The following is a 20,003-nucleotide window of genomic DNA, read 5'->3' on the forward strand; positions in this document are numbered from 1 at the left end:
GTCTTCTCCCTACTACTGCTCCTACCAACTCTCGCTCATTCTACATCCATACACTGATAAAACCTCCAGTACTCTGAGACATGCCCCTTCACATAAATCACATTCCCACATTACCTCCCTCACCCTCCTGCTTATCCTAATCTCTGGTGACATATCCCCAAACCCTGGGCCACCATCATCTGTCTTTGACCATCGCTCCCATCCCCCTACAACCTCTGGCAGGAGCCGTAACCCACAGTACTTGGTCTCTATTCCTCTTTCCAAAACCGTCCCCCCCTTTTCCTGCGCCCTGTGGAATGCACGTTCTGTCTGCAACAAACTCACCGCCCTTCACGACCTCTTTATCACAAATTCCTTTAACCTACTTGCCATTACTGAAACCTGGTTTCATGAATCGGACACTATTTCTCCTGCTTCCCTCTCCCATGGGGGCCTTCTCTGGACTCACTCCCCCAGACCAAGTGGACGGAAGGGAGGTGGAGTGGGAATCCTTCTAGCCCCATGCAGCACCTATCAGGTACTTCACACACCTCCCTCTCTGACACTCTCCTCTTTTGAGGCACATTGCATTCTTCTATTCTCTCCCATTTCTCTAAGAATTGTTGTCATCTACCGGCCCCCTGGACCAGTATCTGCCTTTCTTGATGACTTCTCTGCCTGGCTACCCTACTTTCTCTCTGCTGAAATCTCCACAATCATTCTTGGGGACTTCAACATCCCTGTTAACACTAACACTACTATTACTTCTAAACTTCTCAGACTCACCTCATCGCTTGACCTGAAGCAATGGATACAGGCTGCTACCCACTCCAACGGCAACACCCTTGACCTTGCCTTCTCCTATCTGTGCACTCCGTGCAACCTTTCCAACAATCCACTCCCACTCTCTGATCACCACCTTATTAGTTTTTCTCTCTCCTTGTCTTCCACCTCTTCTCCCTCCAACCGCCTAACGGTTACCCGTAGAAACCTTCGCCACCTCAACCCTTCTCTTCTCTACTCTGCTACTGATCACCTCTATGACAAAATCTCACCTCTGTCCTGCCCCAACCAAGCTACTTTCATCTACAACAGCTCACTGTCTTCCTCCCTAGACAAGCTTGCCCCCCTCACTACACGCAGAATTAGGCCCCGACTGCTACAACCCTGGCAAACAGATGACACCAGAAGTCTCAGAAAACGTAGCCGCGCTCTTGAGCGCCTGTGGCATAAGACTAAGACCCAGGAAGACTTCACACAATATAAATCTGCCCTCCTAAAATACTACTCCTGCCTTCACACTGCCAAACAGACCTACTTTATCACACTCTCATCTAGTCCACGTCAACTCTTCTCTACCTTCAATACTCTACTCTGTCCTCCACTGCCTCCACCCACCAACTCACTCACTCACTGCCCAGGAGATTGCCAATCACTTCAAAACTAAGATTGATACAATTCATGAGGAGATCACCAATGCGCAAAAACCTCCCCCATGCAACACCCCATGTCCACAGATACAATCATTACTTCCCTCATTCAACCCTGTTACTATTACTGAGGTTGCTAAACTTTTATCTAGCACCCATCTAACCACTTGCCCCCTGGATCCTGTTCCCTCGCAAATGCTACGCTCACCCTCTGACTCGATTCTACACTCTCTAACTCACATTTTCAACCTCTCCCTCTCCTGTGGCATCTTCCCAAACTCTCTAAAACATGCGCTAGTCATCCCCATTCTAAAAAAGCTCTCACTGGATCCCACCAATCTCAACAACTTACGTCCAATCTCCTTACTCTCCTTCTCCTCCAAACTTCTTGAAAGACTGGTCTACAACCGACTAAGCGACTATCTGACCATGAATAAACTTCTAGATCCCCTCCAGTCCGGTTTTCGCCCTCAACACTCCACGGAAACTGCTCTCCTTAAACTCCCAAATGACCTACTAATGGCTAAAGCCAATGGACACTATTCTGTACTACTTCTCCTGGATCTCTCTGCTGCCTTTGATACAGTGGACCACCCCCTCCTCCTCAAAAAACTCCACTCCTTTGGTCTCCGTGACTGTACTCTTCGCTGGTTCTCATCCTACCTATCACACCGCTCCTTCAGTGTCACTTAAACTCTACTTCCTCCTCTCCTCTTCCTTTTTCCATTGGGGTTCACCAAGGTTCTGTTCTTGGACCTTTCCTTTTCTCAATCTACACCACCTCCTTGGGTCAGTTGATTGCCTCCCATGGCTTTCAATATCATCTCTACGCTGATGACACCCAAATCTATCTCTCCACCTCCCAGCTCTCTCCATCTGTCTCCTCACGCATTACCAACTTACTAGCAGACATATCAGCCTGGATGTCACATCACTTCCTCAAACTCAACCTATCCAAAACCGAGCTCATGATATTTCCTCCCTCAGGTGCCACTTCCCCTGCTTTCCCTGTCAATATCAATGGCTCAACTATCAACCCATCTCCCCACGCCAGGGTCCTAGGTGTAATCCTGGACTCTGAACTAACCTTTCGACCCCACATTCTATCACTATCCAAAGCTTGCCGCCTCAATCTCCTCAACATCTCCAAGATACGCCCCTTCCTAACCAAGGTCACCACAAAGCTTCTAATCCACTCCCTGGTCATCTCCCGCCTCGACTACTGCAACTCTCTCCTCATTGGTTTGCCTCTAAATAGGCTATCCCCACTTCAGTCCATCATGAACGCTGCTGCCAGGCTCATCCACCACACAACCGCTCAGCGTCTGCTACACCCCTCTGCCAATCCCTCCATTGGCTGCCACTCAGTCACCGAATTAAATTCAAGATACTAACTATAACTTACAAAGCCATACACAACCTGGCCCCCAGCTACATCTCTAACCTAGTCACAAAATACCAACCTAATCGTTCTCTTCGCTCCTCCCAAAACCTCCTGCTCTCAAACTCCCTTGTTACCTCATCCCATGCTCACCTTCAGGACTTCTCCAGAGCCTCCCCCATCCTCTGGAATGCTCTACCCCAATCCGACCGATTTTCTCCTACTTTATCCACTTTCAGATGATCCCTGAAAACTCATCTCTTCAGAGAAGCCTATCTGGCCCCCACCTAACAACTGTACATTTATCTTCTCAATCAGCACATCACCCACAGTTATTACCTCTTGTATCTTTTGACCTTCCCTCTTAGATTGTAAGCTCTAAGGAGCAGGGCCCTCTGATTCCTACTGTATCAAAGTGTATTGTATTTGTACTGTCTACCCTCAAGTTGTAAAGCGCTACGTAAACTGTTGGCGCTATATAAATCCTGTATAATAATAATAATAATCCAATCCCCCCCCCCCCCCCCCAAAAGGAGCAAAAGATTAAAAAAAAAAAAAAAGAAATATATGGGAGAGAGGAAAAGGAGGGGAAGGAACAAAGAAAAGGGGAGAGAAATAATTAGAGAAAGAACAATAATATAGATAGAGCGAGAAATGAGGGAAAAAAATTAGGATAGAGAGGGATAATACTGTACAAGTGGAAGGGACTCAGGGAGCACTAAGTGTCCACGGGTTGGGGGGGGGCAAATTACTTGTCTTGCCTTAGGTGCTGACAACCCACGTAATGAAAATAATTTACGACTAAGGCTATTGCCGAAACGCGTCAGCTTTGTTTTATTGTCACTCTGATGTACCAATAAACGTCACATCAAGGATTACAGTTTTGCCGGCTCTCCTTATTACTGTTGCATTGGAGTGTGTTGGGACACATCGAGCCTCGGCACCTGTGAGTGGACCTGGTGTATTGATTAAGTTGTCCCTGCAGAGAGCGCTGTTACCTTTCTTCTTTTCCACGAAAATAATTTTACTGTTAGGGGTCCCCACAACTTCAGAAATTTTATCAAGGGGTCACGGCACCAGAAAGGTTAAGAACCACTGTCCTAGACATAAACAAGCAGATAATTGTAGCAGTGCAGGCACAGCCCCAATGCGAGGGAGGGCTTTTCATTTTGCTGGATTTCAGCTTTAAAGCATATCCAAGTTCAAGCACAAAAATTTATAGTATTGCAGCGTACCAGTTCTTAGAGGCCGTATCTGCATTCGTTTTTAATTTTCACACTTTTTTTTCTTTTTTTTTTACCTGGTTATCCTCCCATTAAGTGGAATAAATAAGCACAGCGCTAAAAATACATAGAGTGTGTAAATGTCCAAAAAACTAAAATAAGTAATCAGTTTGTGAATAAAATTGCATGTGAATAAACTTGGTGAATCACTTCATATAGTTACTTATCCAAATATGGAAGATATCAGGACATGTAGTCACCAACAGTTGAAATAAAACATCCTCTCTAAACGATCCACCAAAAGTGTGCGATATGATGGAACTTTGCGGTGAAATCCCACCATCAGTATACAGCGCACTCAGCAAAAACTGGATGTGAACAAGCCTTGTATGGGTATCTTTTGTCCAAACCGTGATGTCTGGTAGATGTGAGTATCCTCAGTCAACATCCAGGTGGATATGGAATCAGAAAATTAATCCATCCACAATAACCCCGATGGGATGAGTACTGTGTAAAAAAAAAGCTCACCAGGAGCCAAGGAGAAGCTAATATGGTGTAGTATTTATTGAATTTCAATAGTAGTACATGTACAAATGGCCAGTAAAAACCAAGCATATCCTATAGGCAGATCCCTTTGACAATGTGCTTGAGCACGAAACGCGTCAGTAAAAAGTCCTATGCACTGATATTTTCATTGCTGCAGCCTCGTAAAGGAGAGGCATTTTTTGAATGTGTTTTTACTGGCCATTTGTACATGTACTACTATTGGAATCCAATATTACACCATATTAGCTTCTCCTTGTGAGTTTTTTTTTACACCGCTCACCCCATCGGGGGGTATTGAGGATGAATTCATTTTCTGATTCCAAATCCACTGGGTGTTGACTGAGGATACTCGCATCTCCCAGACATCACTGGTTGGACAAAAAGATACCCATACAAGGCTTGTTTAAATCCAAGTTTGTGCTGAGTGAACTGTATACTGGTGGCGGGATTTCACCACAAAGTTCCATTATATCGCACGTTTTAGGTGGATCATGATTTTCTCCACGGAGAGGATGTTTTATTTCAACTGTTGGTCACTACATGTCCTGATATCTTCCATATCTGGATAAGGAACTATACAAAGTGATTCACTAAGTTTTTTACATGCAATTTTATTCACAAACTGCTACTACTTATTTTAGTTTTTCGGACATTTACATGTTACCGGTATATGTATTTTTAACACTGCACTTATTTATTCCACATTTGGTTTGAGGATTGTATAGTCACCTTTTTAGTGCTAGCGGCTTGATTATCATTGTTTTTTTTTTTTTCTTTGAATTAATATCCTCCCCATTAACTCACACTTCCTGTCCTAGGGTGACAACCATACTGAGCATAATAGGTTAGGACATAGACTATATAAAACATAGCTCCATCTCTTCTCCAGAACAGGGGGAGGTATTTCGTAGGCCACAGATATAGCAGAGAGCAATGCTAACTGATGCTGGTGTGATGTGCTGTGTAGGAAATTCAGACATGTTCTCTGAGCTTTCTTCCTCGGTCTATATTTTTCCACACTGCACATCTCACCGGCACTGTGAGGTGAATGGGGCATAAAGAAAACAACTGTTTTTTTTATGTGCCCTTACAGTGATTTGCTTTGACCTAGTGCAGAGAAATGCCAGTCACTGCACATAATGTCAACAGGGCCTCAGAAAGAGGAGCTCATTTACACATTCAAATTAGATAATGTTTTTCTGTAATCCCCTACACAGGGGAACAGAGTGAGGGGCAGTGCTGGGCTATGGATCTGCACAGTACTCTTTCACACTGCCTGTCAACAGGACAGACCAGAGTGATGACTTGACCAGTGTGATGCTCCTTCATTCTTCTTCCGGAAGGCTGAGGTTAGATTAACAACCAAGTAGTTCCGCTTAAAGACAACCTAAATGCAGAAAATGACTTGAAAGTGACTTTAGAGTCACCTCCCTCACCCTCCACCTAGAATGCTCATAAAGATGGCAGCAGGTTTTCTGACATGGGAACTCAAGCTTCAGCGTCTCAAAGAGATATAAAGAAGCCGTTGGGTTGTTCTACACCAACATTTACCAAAAAACGTGATCATAATTATGGAAACACTGCCATAAAAGTGGGATATTGCAGAGGCAGGAAAACCTTAGTAAGTTATTGCACAGCATTCATGGTTATTGAAAAAGATGATCCTGGGCTTCTTGTAAATATCAAGGTACTCAGAATTGTCCAGGATGCTTCATGCAGCCTAATATTCCCAGTAGAGGAAGGCTAATATAGTGCCGACTTTCAGCGAGGGGAACATACACTATATAACCAAAAGTAATGGGACACCTGCCTTTACAAGCACATTAACTTTAATGGCATCCCAGTCTTAGTCCGTAGGGTTCAATATGGAGTTGGCCCACCCTTTGCAGTTATAACAGCTTCAACTGTTCTGGGAAGGCTGTCCACAAGATTAAGGAGTGTATCTATGGGAATGTTTGACCATTCTTCCAGAAGTACATTTGTGAAGTCAGGCACTGATGTTGGACGAGAAGACCTGGCTGGCATTCTCCACTCTAATTCATCCCAAAGCTGTTCTATCAGGTGGAGGTCAGGACTCTGTGCAGGCCAGTCAAGTTCCCCCACCCCAAAATCCCTCATCCATGTCGAATAAATACTCACTTTGACTATAAAGTTCCAGAATGGGTGCATAACATACAGGGAGAGGGGATTGGTGTCCACCGCACTGTACTGTAAGAAAAAAAAAAAAAAAGTAGATTGATAAATGTAAAATCATTATATATTATATTACACACATATAGTCAGTCTTAATTTTAGCACAAAAGGGGACACCCAGCACAAAAAAAAGAAAAAAAACAAAAAACAAAAAAACAAAACACACACTAAATCTGTTTTAACTACTCAGGTTAAACAGAGGCTTTAGTTGCCTGCATTTGCACATGTGGAGGACATGCCAAGACACCTCTGATAAAGTGTGGTCCCTAAAGCTTCATTCACACTGGCAGTTCTGAATTTAGCTTTTCTAAAGACAAGTTATCAGAGTATGAACTACTTTTATTATGCTTCCCATATCACCTTTCCCTGCATTTTTTAGTTTCCAAGATCCCTTTCACACTGCGGGCACTGGCCGTTAACGCTAAAGCACCGCTTGTTTTAGCAGCTCTTTAGCGCTGTTTAAGCCACGCTTTTAACCCCAAAAAAGGGGTTAAAAATGCAGCGTTTCTTTTCAGGTGCTTTGGAAGCCCTGCCCATTCATTTCAAGGGGCGGGGCCTTTTCAAGCAAGTGATCTGCCCCAGTGTGAAAAGTCACACTGAAATGAATGGGAGGTGGTTTTCAGGCACTATTTCTAGCGTTAAAACGCCTGAAAGCCGCATCAGTGTGAAAAGGGTCTAAAGCAGGTTCAGTTGTGTTTCTATTAATATAGCTGTGATAATACCTTCCAATTAAATTTTGGATGACCAGAATTCAGCTTTTTCTAAATACTGCTATACTGAACGTTCAGCCTTAACTTCACCATTGAAAGATCATTACCTGCATTTAAGTGTTTAGAAAAGTACTCTTATGCCCCGTACACACGGTCGGACTTTGTTCGGACATTCCGACAACAAAATCCTAGGATTTTTTCCGACGGATGTTGGCTAAAACTTGTCTTGCATACACACGGTCACACAAAAGTTGTTGGAAAATCCGATCGTTCTAAACGCGGTGGCGTAAAACACGTACGTCGGGACTATAAACGGGGCAGTGGCCAATAGCTTTCATCTCTTTATTTATTCTGAGCATGCGTGGCACTTTGTCCGTCGGATTTGTGTACACACGATCGGAAAATTTTATATCCTGCTCTCAAACTGTGTGTGTCGGAAAATCAGATGGAAAATGTGTGATGTGTATATTATTTATATATGATAGATTATATATATATATATATATATATATATATATATATATATATATATATATATATATATATATATATATATATATATAGGACACATGTGGCCTGCAGGTACCAATGTAAAAGGGGACCCCAATGTAACGACGATTCTGATGGGGACCCTGATGCAAACGCTGATAAAATTAGGACCCCGATATAAGGCAGGTGTGAGGGGGGCTTCTAATCCGGAGCCCGATTTAAAAGGGGATGAGGAGAAAGGTGCAGGCTGAATGTATTTTTTCTCAACCCTTATTAACAGCTCAAGTTTATTTGGAATTTCTTTGCTTTGTTTTGCTGAAGCTCCAAAGTAAAAAACGTATTCATGTAAATTAGATTCATTTATAAAAACTTTTCTGTGGCCTGTGAATGTTTACAAAATACACAACATCTACGACCCCTGGACTCCAGCTCTAAAGCATCCAAGTTTCCCCAATTATGGGACAGACTGTATATAGCAACGTGCAGGGAGACAAGCCCACCTGGAGACAGGCCTTTCCTCATTCTAAACTGCAACAGGCATCACCTAACTCTGGTAACCTTATAATGCTGGTAACTTGTGTTTCCTTCTCTCAGGTCATCGGGGATAAAAGGATGAGCTGTTAACAGGAGCATCAGTGTGAAGTTTCATCATTTCTGGACACAATGCACCAAGAAGAAACCAGATACAGTATAGTCACTACAGTCAGAAGAAAGTTAATAATGGACATTATAATTTTAATTACATACAGCGAAAATAGATAAAAAGTAAACTACCACTATTCCTAAAAAACTATGAAACGGCTAAAACTTTTAGAATGCCTTAAAAAGGAGTTTCCTCAAATTTTAAGGCCCCTGTCACACTAGCGAACTGCCTGTCTGTTTTTCGTGCGGACTCGATCGGATCACCCATTGATCTAAAAATCAGATGGATGGCAATACGTTTGGATCACAATCGGATGGCAACAGACATACATGCAGTCTGTTTCCAGCTGACCGCCCCATAGAGGAGAGTGGGCTGTGTTCGCTCTGCATAGCGGAGCAGACACCGACCTGTCATCTGCCTACTCAGCGGGGATCAGCTAACAGATTCCTCTGTGAGCCGGCAAATCCACTCCATCTGAGAGGAACCTAAAGGAAACCTTTGATGATAGACATGAGAAGGCCTCTGTGGCTGATCTCCTGTGCACTCTGCAGTGCTATATAAACAAGGTCACCAGGTGTGTTAGGTAGGCTGTATTGAATTCAATTTTATGGAGGTCCGATCAGTAAAAAATTTCCCCAGCCAAGGTCCGAAATCGCATGTTTGTACAAAGACTCCTTTACATCACAGCCCATCCCTTTTATCATAATAATCCCGTTCTTACATCAGTGTTCTCAGTTCCCATCAAATCACAGTCCTCCACTTGGTTTCACAGTTTTCCCTTCAGTAGTGTTCTCAAGCCGTCTTCACATCATCCCCACCCTCCTCACAGTTCCCTTTATATAAATACACACCCTTTATTTGTCCTCACCCCCTTCTCAAGTATTAGGGGAGCTGAAGGGGACTGCTGCACACAGAAGGCTTTTTATCTTCATACATTAAATGTATGAAGATAAAATAAAAAAAAAAAAACCTTCTGACTTTACAACTCCTATAAAAGCGGAGGTCCGACAATTTTTTTTTTTTTTTTTTAAACATTCAGACCTTTACATATGGTCAATGTTACACTCACTTGTTTGGTAACCTATATCCCCAGATGTCCGGTTTCGTACGAAAAACGTACTTTTATAATCTGTTGATGGCAGGTTTCATCTTGCTTGTGGGCATGTGAAGCCCACAAGCATAGACTTCCTGGATGCAGTGAATGCCGAGCTACCAGCATTCACCGCTCCTTCCCGCGCGCATGCTCAGTTTGTATGGCGCGCAGCACCGTAAACTTCCACGTTGCCATCATCCAACGGCCGTCGTCGTTGGAAGTTCCTGCCACGTTGTGATGGCAACGAAGATAACATGGTTTCGGGATCTCGCGGGAATTGGTGGCGGTCATCCGCACTGACTCCTGGGAATAATGACACTTAGCTCCCAGGAGACAGTGCGCCGCCAGAGATGACGACGATACCCGCGGGGGTCAGAAACGACACCTAAAAACACAGCTAGACAGGTACCCACTACGAAAAAAATATATTTTTTGTCATTTGACAATGTATGATATGCGAGGATGAGATTAAGGTTAGCTTAAAAAAATTGTGTGGACCTCCACTTTAACTTCTCAGCTGCAGAATACTAGACAGTGAGCCAGGGATTGTGGGATATGTCATTTCTTCACAGAAAGTGTCAGTCCTTAGGTTACAGACAGGAGTAATGCATTAACCCATATAGTGCCATGCCCCATGTTTAGAGTATATGTAAACGATCACCTAGTAAAACAACTATTCAGTTTAAAATAGAAATTAAAAGGTAAAACTTTTTTGAACAGTTATAAAAAACCATTATAAAAAGACCCCCCCCCCCCTCTTTTATAAGTGATCACATTCCCCCTGTTCTCAGCAACATAAGAGCTGGGGGAGGAGAAGCAGAAACACACTGAGGGCGTGTCAGAACAAATCGGATCATTGGAGAATGCCGAGTTCCCAGCATAGCTAGAGAACTGACTATGATGTGCTCGCCTGCTTAGTGTGGTCAGTTTTTAATAGGAAAGCAGAGGGATTGGCAGAAACAGCAAGGATTTTCAGCAATACAAACAGAACAGGATACTTTAGCATACAATTACATAGTACAGCAGTCACATATAGGGAATATGAAGTGTTGGGGTAACAAACACATTCAACACAAACAAAAACTGGCGACACAGGAACTATGAAGATTGAGCCTAGGTTCACACTGACAGCGGGTTAGGAATCGTGTTAATTCAGCTGAACTCGCACAATTTCATACATAGTTCGACTTCAGCAGTGATTTCAGAGACATCTGTGTGGGTTCCTGCACAGATGTCCATACAAATCGCACCCCAAAGTCGTCAAAAGTAGTACAGGAACTATTTTTGGAAATCGGTGCGGCGCTGAAAAGTCAGAGGGTGCCACTGCCGGCAGTAGCCGCCGATTTGGCCTGTGATTTGACATGTCAAATCGCACCAATGTGAACCTAGGCTTACTCTGCTATAGACTGCGTACAGGGCAACAAATGACACCATGAAACCACACGATCAATGCACATCTTATGAAGATGTATAAAAAAAAAAAAAAAAAAAAAAAAAAACACACACATACACCACCACAAGGTGCAGGTAGGAATGTTTATAATGCATTTAAGCAAGGTTGTTATTTACATTCTTTAATACAGAGACTGCCACTAGAGGAACAATCTAGAACACATGAAATACAATCCAATTGTGGAAAAGCCAGCATGTACAAATACAACGCTATAGAGGAAAAAAGAAAAAAAAGAAAAAAAAGAAAAAAAAAAAAAAAAAAAAGGATTCAACTGAAAGCCAAGAAGACTAAAACCCCTCTATTTCATATTATGATTGCAAAAGAGATCAAAATCCAGTCCAGTCACAGTACTTGTGTTGGCAGCCATGTGAGAACATGACGACTTCTAAAGATAAAGGGCGAATTCAGTGCCAACTTCCAGGCTAACAGATAATTTACAATGGATTAGTTATCGCTAATACTGATAGAAGAGTGTAATAATACATCCTACTTTCAACTGAAAGCTCAAAAGGTCAAAGCTGGCCATAAACATCTCAAACTGCACCCAATTCAGGGCTCGACGAATCCCAGGTGCCAGGTCACCATAGCAACTAGAAATTGCTCCCTGGTGCCTGGGCTTTTGTCAGCCGGGTCTCTACTTAACAGATAGAAGCATTCGGGTGGCTGTGTTGCCACCTGAACGCTTCCAGACACCCCTCTATGTATCCCAGGCTTCGCTTGCCCACCTGCAGGACCGGCATAACAGGTGCCACCGGGGAGAGAGGAAAGCCAACACACAACTGCTCTCCACCCCTTTTGAGTATCGGCTGACAGTTTCCCTGGACAGCATACCCGGGAAACAATGTAATGCAGTGCGATCTACATTGTATTACATTCAGTAGAGCACAGGGGAGACATTCGGGGTCTTTTAGACCCTGCATGTCTCATTAAAGAGAACCTAACAAGATGTCTTTTTTGCATGTGTGCGCTGTAATATTTTTCTCTGCTCTATGGTCTTATGGCTGCACCAGCTTTAATGCATCTTTTAGGGTGTGCCCCCCAAATATCTTGTTTGTTTATTGTATGGATTCTGACCAAATCCCTTTGGGTGCGGAGCACCCCACTCTTTCATTAAGTGCCTCTCATTAGTGTCCACTTGTGTCATAGGTGGAGACCTCAAAGTTCTCCCATATAGAAGAGTGTTTGCTCTCATGGTTCAGAGATGCAGGATCTCCCAATCCATGGATAGTGTAGGACCCACTGATTATGGGGTACTTTGTCGCAGTAAGTGGGCTTAGCACCATATAGCAATATGGTGTGACCAAATCCCTATATTTTTTAGATTGTCTAGGTGTTTTAAACTAGCCCTGCTGGAGGTAAATGTCTTTTTTGCATGTGTGCGCTGTAATATTTTGCTCATTAAAGAGAACCTGTCACCAAAAAAATCATCACATTAGGGGACTTTTGTCTCGCATGTGACAGATAAAAAAAAAAAAAAGAAAAAGATACATGTTACAGATCACTGTACACCAAAAGGTGAGCAATAATTCCAGCACCAGAACTCCTCCATAACTCTAAACTGATGACCTATAGGGGGCTTTTAAAGCTTTGTCTTTGGAAAATATAGGGTACTAACATTTGTCGCCAAAAACAGGCACACAAACTAAAGTGGTTACAAAGGCAGAAAGGTTATCTTAATGCATTCTCCTTTTCAAAACCAGGTACCCGCTCCCCCCAATAGGTGGCAAATGTGGCAGGGGAGGCAAATAAGCAAAGCTTCCACTTTTGGGCGGAGCTCTGCCTTCAAGCGGAGCTCCACCCACATTTTTCACTCCTCCCCCTGCAGCACTGATGTGCATCCTTAAAATGAATTGGCAAATTTATTTATTTTTTTTCTATTCGCTTACCTGATTTATGCCTATATCCAATTTCACTTCCTCCTCTAGGGGGCTGCGGCGCTGTGCGTCATTTCCAGTTTTGCATTGGCTCCAGGGTGATCTTGGTCAGCTTAGCATGGCGTCTATGGAAATTCTTGGCCAGCTTGGCATAAATGTTCAGTAACATTTAACATTGGCGTCTATGGAAAAATCTTGGTCAACCATGCCAAGCTGACCAAAATTGCACTGCACATGTGTGAGATCGGCAGGTGCATGCTGGGTAGCCAGCAAGCACGGAATCCAGGAAGGAGGACACTGTGGCTTCAGATGCCCACACTGGAGATGGCCGCGCTGTGCAGAAACTTCACAAAAGTAAGAAAACAATGCCGCACAAATAGAAAACTGGGCAAAGTTTATAGCATACCTTTGTTACATTGCACGAGGCATGAGTATTCTAGGGGTATTTTTATCTTGAGTCATATTTTGGCCAGAAATCCACAAGGCCTGTAGGCCGAATCAGGCCCTCCAGGCCCCATTTCATGTGGCCCTTGCATCCCTCCTGCTACAGTGGCACTGCCCTCATCTCTGCCCCCACCTTGTCTCAGCAGTGGGCAGCAAGAGAAGATGACGAAAAGCCTCCTACAGATCCTGCACCTTTCTGTACAACCACAGGACCCCCTCGTCTCTGCCTCCCCTGGTCTCAGCATTCAGTAGACACCTGCAGCTGACTCCAGCCCTCCTCTGGTCCATCTCCAGACATTGCACTGCTTCCCAGCTCCGTCCCCAGCTTCCGCCTGGCAGCAGCACACAGTAATGGGAGTACACTGATGTAAGGGAGGGGCTCTTGACATCTGATGTAAGGGCAGGTGGGGTGCTCTGGACATCTGCATTTAATTATAATACAAATTCTAAGCCATTTGAAAAGGCAGGTCACACAGTGCCAGAATCATCCACAAGAAACCTCATTAGAGACTGCTCAGGCAGAACACCACGGCAGGGCCATGTTCTGTCTCAGCAGTCTCCCATTAAGTTTCTTGTGGATGACACCAATGTTATGGGACCCTCCTTTTAAAACTTGCATCATCTCCTACAGGAGTGAGTGGGCTCCGTCCTGGTATGCACCTGTCCTTCACAGCTTAACCCCTTCAGCCCCGGAATGATTTACCCTCATAAGGGCCAGGCCATTTTTTGCGATACGGGCGGCACTGCGTTACTTTAACTGACAATTGCGCGGTCATGCGACACTGTACCCAAATAAAATCGATGTCTTTTTCCCACAAATAGAGCTTTCTTTTGGTGATGATATTTAATTAGCTCTGCAGAGCAACAATTTTGAAAAAAAGAACCAATATTTTTTACTTTCTGCTATAAAACAGAGCCAATAAAAAAAAAAAAAAAATCTATTTTTTTTATCAGTTCAGGCCAATATGTATTCTGCTACATATTTTAGGTAACAAAAATCCCAATAAGCGTATATTGATTGGTTAGCGTCTACAAAACGATGCATCATTTTTATGTAATTTTTTTTTTTTTTTTTACTAGTAAATGGCAGGATCAGCGATTTTTTTTTTTAGCAGGACTGCAAAATTGCGGTGGACAAAATCGGACACTTTTTGGGCACCAGTGACACTAATAGTGATCAGTGTTATAAAAAAAAAAAAAACCCACACAACAACACACCACACACAAAAAAAACATGGTACTGATTTTTAGGAAACATTTGCAGATGTATCTCCACAGTTCTATACGCAGGATTCAGAACATCCTCATGTATGTAATTAAACACTTCAGCCCCGGAAGATTTGGCTGCTCAATGAGCAGGCCATTTTTTGCGATACGGCACTGCGTCCTTTTAACTGACAATTGCACGGTGGTGAGACGCTGTACCCAAACAAAATTAACGTCCTTCTTTCCCCCACAAATAGAGCTTTCTTTTGGTGGAATTTGATCACCTCTGCGGTTTTTATTTTTTGCGCTATAAACAAAAGAGCGACAATTTTGAAAAAAAACTCTTACTTTTTGCTATAATAAAATATTCCACTTTTTTTTTTTTTTTTTAACAATTTTTTTTCCTCAGTTTAGGCCGATATGTAGTCTTCTACATTTTTTTTTTCCAAAAAAACTGATCGCAATAAGCGTATATTGATTGGTTTGTGCAAAAGTTATAGCGTCTACAAAATAGGGGATAGATTTATGGCATTTTTATTAGTATTTGTTTTTTACTAGTAATCGCGGTGATCTGCGATTTATATTGGGACTGCGATATTGCTGTGGACAAATTGGACACATTTTTGGGACCAGTGACAATTATACAACGATCAGAGTACAGCTGCACGATTCTGGCCAAAAATGAGAATCACGATTTTATTGCTTAGAATAAAAAGATCATGATTCTCGCGCCGTAAAATCTTTCACATTATACAAAAAAAAAAAAAAAATACATGGATTAACTTTACTGGTTAGATTTTTTTTTTTAAATTCATTAAAGTAATTTTTTCCAAAGAAAAAAGATCGCTGCGCAAATACAGTGTGACATAAAATATTGCAACAACCACCATTTTATTCTCTAGGGTGTCTACTAAATAAAATATATATGTTTGGGGGCTCTAAGTAATTTTCTAGCAAAATAAAAAAAAATTATTTTAACTTGAAACCAACAAATGGCAGAAAAAGGTTTAGTGTTTAAGTGGTTAAACTTTTTCACTTACACAGGAAGTCTATTCCATTGACAAATTGTTACAATGTTTATACTTAAGTTCAACTGATAAAGAATGTTTTGTTTCTTGGCAGACTGCCTGGTTTTTCTCTTCCTTTCTTTTGAGCGCTGTGGTTTCAGAAGAGCAGAGAGAATTCTTGGCATAGAAAGAATTGTGAAACACTTTAGCAAGATCGCGATAACGATTCTTGACGATTAATTGTGCAGCTCTAGATCAGAGCTATAAAAATGCACTGATTACTGTAAAAATGTCACTGGCAGGGAAGGGGTTAACACTAGGGGGCAATCAAGTGGTTAAGTGTGTTCCCTCAGCGTGTTCTAACTGAAGGGGGAATGGGACTTACTAGAGGAAGAGAGATCTGTGTTCATACTTTGTATGAACACACGATCAGTCTTCTCCTCTGAAAGAACCAGGATCTGTGTGTTTACACACACAGATCCCTTTCTCGTTTTGTCACAAGCGATCGCGGGTGCCCGGCAGTCATCGCACCTGCTGGGCACTCACATCGGCTCCAGCGGCGCGCACCCCTATTTGCCCAACGGAGCCAACCTGCCACGGTAAAACTGCGTCGGCTGGTCGGCAAGTGGTTAAATGTGTAAACATTTTAATCCATGTTTAATGGAAACATAAAAGTGGAAGGAGCCATACTTAAGTCTTTATTGCAGGTTCTTTGTTCTGCTTTGCAGTGTTTAGGAGTAAGAGCAATTGCATTGTTCCTCTTTCACAGTCTGGGTTTTCTCACATCGACTACAACACAGCTGTAGTGCTGTCCATGGTACTTTTATTTTATATGCGGTTACATTTGCAGAATAATGTTAGGGCCTCATGTACAATGGACGTTTAGCGTTTTTCCACAATCCCCCCCCCCATGGATCAAAAACGTTCAAAACCACTGGCGAGACGCGTTTTTAAGCGTTTATCTGGGTTGTTTTTGTTTGTTTTTTTACTTTAGAGCATTTTTTACAGCTGAAAAACTTTCAGAACCGACTAGGTTTTTTTTTTTGACAAAAAACGCACCAGCCAAAGACTGCTGATAACAGCCTATGTGTGCATAGACACATAGGATAACACAATGGGGAGTTTATTGATGGTAGAAAAAAAAAAAAAAAAAAAATTATATATATATATATATATATATATATATATATATATATATATATATATATATATATATATATATATATATATATATATCTGAAGCCAAAAACAGCAGCTGTAAAAATGTCCAAAAATCATCCAGTACATTGGTAGGTATCATCCCTCAAACTATGGTAAGGTATATCTAAAATCCCACATCTTCTCTTTGGAACTTTTTTTGCTCTGTGAACGCCAGTAAAAGGTTGTACTAAATGACTCAAAACGTGCCCTTGCTGGTCTTAGAGATTTCTTCACACCATTGTGCTGCAGTAACATCTAAAAAGCAGGTGTGCAGCAATGCAGGGCAGCCCTGCACAAGGCACAGTATCCCTGAAGGTCTTTTATGTCAAAGCTCATTTTTTTGCAGTTTTTTTTTTTTTTTTTTAAAAGAGAGAGATCTGAATGTTTCTTCTCCCAGTGGCCACTGGGGCAGTGTGCTGTTTAATTCTGCTGTGTACTTCTTAGTCATGTGGGCTGCTGTTTTTCCTCAAGCCACTCGAGGGCGCAGGCTCGCTCAGTATTTTTCTATAGACAGGAAGCGTCTTTTGCAAAGTATCCAGAAGGGGGTAACACTGATAATAAATGTTAGCCGAATTAGCCCAGGAGGGCTTGGTACACTGACATATTGAGTCTTGCGGGGGGGGGGGTTTGTCGCTTCTGGGACACTCCCAGTTCAGGGGGACCTAATAGCCTTGAGTCCTGTATCTCAGCACTGTTGAGCCCCTGGAAGCAGCTTCAGGGAACTTCAATTACAGGACTTGGAAATATATTTTTGCCTGGGGTGAAGCCAGGAAGTGGCACCCGCAGAAATATGTAAGTGGGAGATTTTCTTTTTCTTCTCCAATCCATATGGGAAAGGAGATTGGCCTTAAGTACCGTTAAGGGTCAGGTTTCGTCCCTATACATTTTTTCTCACTACTTGATTCATACTTCATACAGCGTGCAACGTAGACAGTCTCGCCTGTCAGGCCATTCTTGTGTCCTTGGGATCTTGACTGTCCTTGCAGAGGCTACTTTTTGAACCAATCAAGAGATTCTGTTTGTCCTTTATCTCGGAAGGTGGCTACTTTGGTTGCTATCACTTCACTAAGTGGAGAGTTAAAGTTGGCGGCTCTTTCATTCAAGGAGCAGTTTTTGGTCTTGCATCATGTTAAGGTGCTGTTGCGTCCTCATCCATTTTTTGCCTAGTATGGTGTCTGGTTTTCACTTGAATCAAGACAATGTCTTGCCTTCTTTTCTGGTCCTCAGTTGGCAGGAGTCGGATCACTGCATACTCTGGGGGGTAGTTCTGGTGGTCAGACATACTTGATTTGTACAGGTCAGGAATCCTGGTTTGTGCTGCCAGTAGAGCCTGGGATGGGCAGGAGGCATCCAAGTTAACCATTTTCATTGTATTTGCCAGTTAATTATTAGAGCCTATGGCTTGAAAGGGCAAGGTCCCCCATCCCTTTTTTTGGTAAAATCGCTCGCTACCAGGTGTGTGGGGGCATCTTGGGCCATCCGCCATCAGGTGTCAGTGGCTCAAGATTTAAGGTCATTACATGGTCTTTTGTTCATGCATTCACAGACTTTTACCAGATAGATATAAAAAGCCACAGAGGAGACTGCTTTGGCCGCAGTATGTTTTGGGCGGCAGAAGAAGTCCTTCTCAGGTGGCAGTTCCTGTGATTGCGTTTCTCTACCCTCAAGGGCATTGCTTTAAGACATCCCATATAGTAATTTTTATGGTTGCTCTGTGTCTCGTGATGTACAATAAAGAAATTAGGATTTTTCCATCATACTTACCTGTAAAATCCTTTTCTTGGAGTACATCACGGGACACAGAGGTCCCTCCCATCTTTTTTGGGATATTCATTGCTTTGCTACAAAACTAAGGTCCTTCCTGTGTAGGAGAAGTTATATAGGGGTGGACTTCCTGTTTGACTATCTGCCAGTGTCCATCCACCAGTAGGTGGCGTATAACCCATATAAGTCATTATTATGGTTGCTCTGTGTCCCATTATGTATTCCAAGAAAAGGATTTTACAGATTAGGAAAAATCCTAATTTTTCGTTTTGAATAGAGTGGGGCGGGATCTGAACATTTGACAGTTTTTATCACTGTCTGTGCCCCTTTATGGAGATTCACCCCCTCAGTGTTTCATGTTTACCATTTTCATTGATAGTGAAAATAAAAGAAAATACCAAATTTTTGGCTGTCCCCAGAAAAATGGGGACACTAGTTCTGGTGACCGCAATGAATTCCCGTAATCATTTCAGCCCAGGAAAGGTTTACCCCCTTTCATGACCAGGCCGTTTTTTTGTGATACGGCACTGCGTTACTTTAACTGACAATTGAGCGGCCGTAAAATTGATGCCCTTTAATTTCCCACAAATGGAGCTTTCTTTTGGTGGCATTTGATCCCCTCTGCGGTTGTCATTTTTTGCGCTATAAACAAAAAAAGACTGACAATTTGGAAAAAAAAAAAAAAAAAAAAACAATATTTTTTACTTTATGCTATAAAACATATCCAATAAAAAAAAAAAAAAAAAAAACACAACCACACGATAAGGTTGCGCAAAAGTTATAGCGTCTACAAACGATGGGATATTTTTATGGAAGTTTTATTTTTTACTGGTAATGGTGGTGATCAGCGATTTTAGTGGGACTGCGATATTGCTGCGAACAAATTGGACACCTGACACGTTTTTGGGGCCAGTGACACGAATACAGCACTGTCACTGTACTAATGACAGGAAACGGGTTAACAGCAGAGGTGATAAAAGGGGGTGCTTAACTGTGTGGGGGGGGGGGCTTTGACTGGGGGGGGGGGGGGGGGGACGGACAGAGATCCGTGTTCTGGCATAGCAGAAACACAAGATCTTCATCTTCCCCTCTCACAGAAAGGCAGTCTGCCTTATTTACGTTCTGCCTGTCCTGAGAACGATCGCAGGGTACTGGTGAACATCAGGTCCGCTGGACCCGCTGATGGCTCCCGTATGTCCAATCACAGTGGTAACGGATCCAGTGCACAAAATCACGTACAGGTATGTGATTTCATGCAGGAGGGCCGCCCTGCCGCAGTATATCTACGTGGGGCAGTCCAGAAGAGGTTCATTTGCAGAGATTTCCTCTCACTTCCTGTTTGGCTACGTGACAGGAAGTGACGGGAAA

General features: G+C 42.7%; 1 protein-coding gene across 2 annotated transcripts in view; it reads right to left on the minus strand.

Moving 5' to 3' along the window:
• The window catches only part of SELENOI (selenoprotein I), an 85,469-nt gene that overhangs the window by 40,797 nt on the left and 24,669 nt on the right, over positions 1-20,003 (minus strand). For both annotated transcript variants that reach the window (XM_073625205.1, XM_073625206.1), the window contains exon 2: positions 6,699-6,767. In XM_073625205.1, coding sequence (XP_073481306.1) covers positions 6,699-6,767 — 69 coding nt within the window. The remainder of the gene's footprint in view (positions 1-6,698; positions 6,768-20,003) is intronic.

Source organism: Aquarana catesbeiana, linkage group LG04, assembly GCF_042186555.1.
Source record: "Aquarana catesbeiana isolate 2022-GZ linkage group LG04, ASM4218655v1, whole genome shotgun sequence".
NCBI lineage: Eukaryota > Metazoa > Chordata > Amphibia > Anura > Ranidae > Aquarana > Aquarana catesbeiana.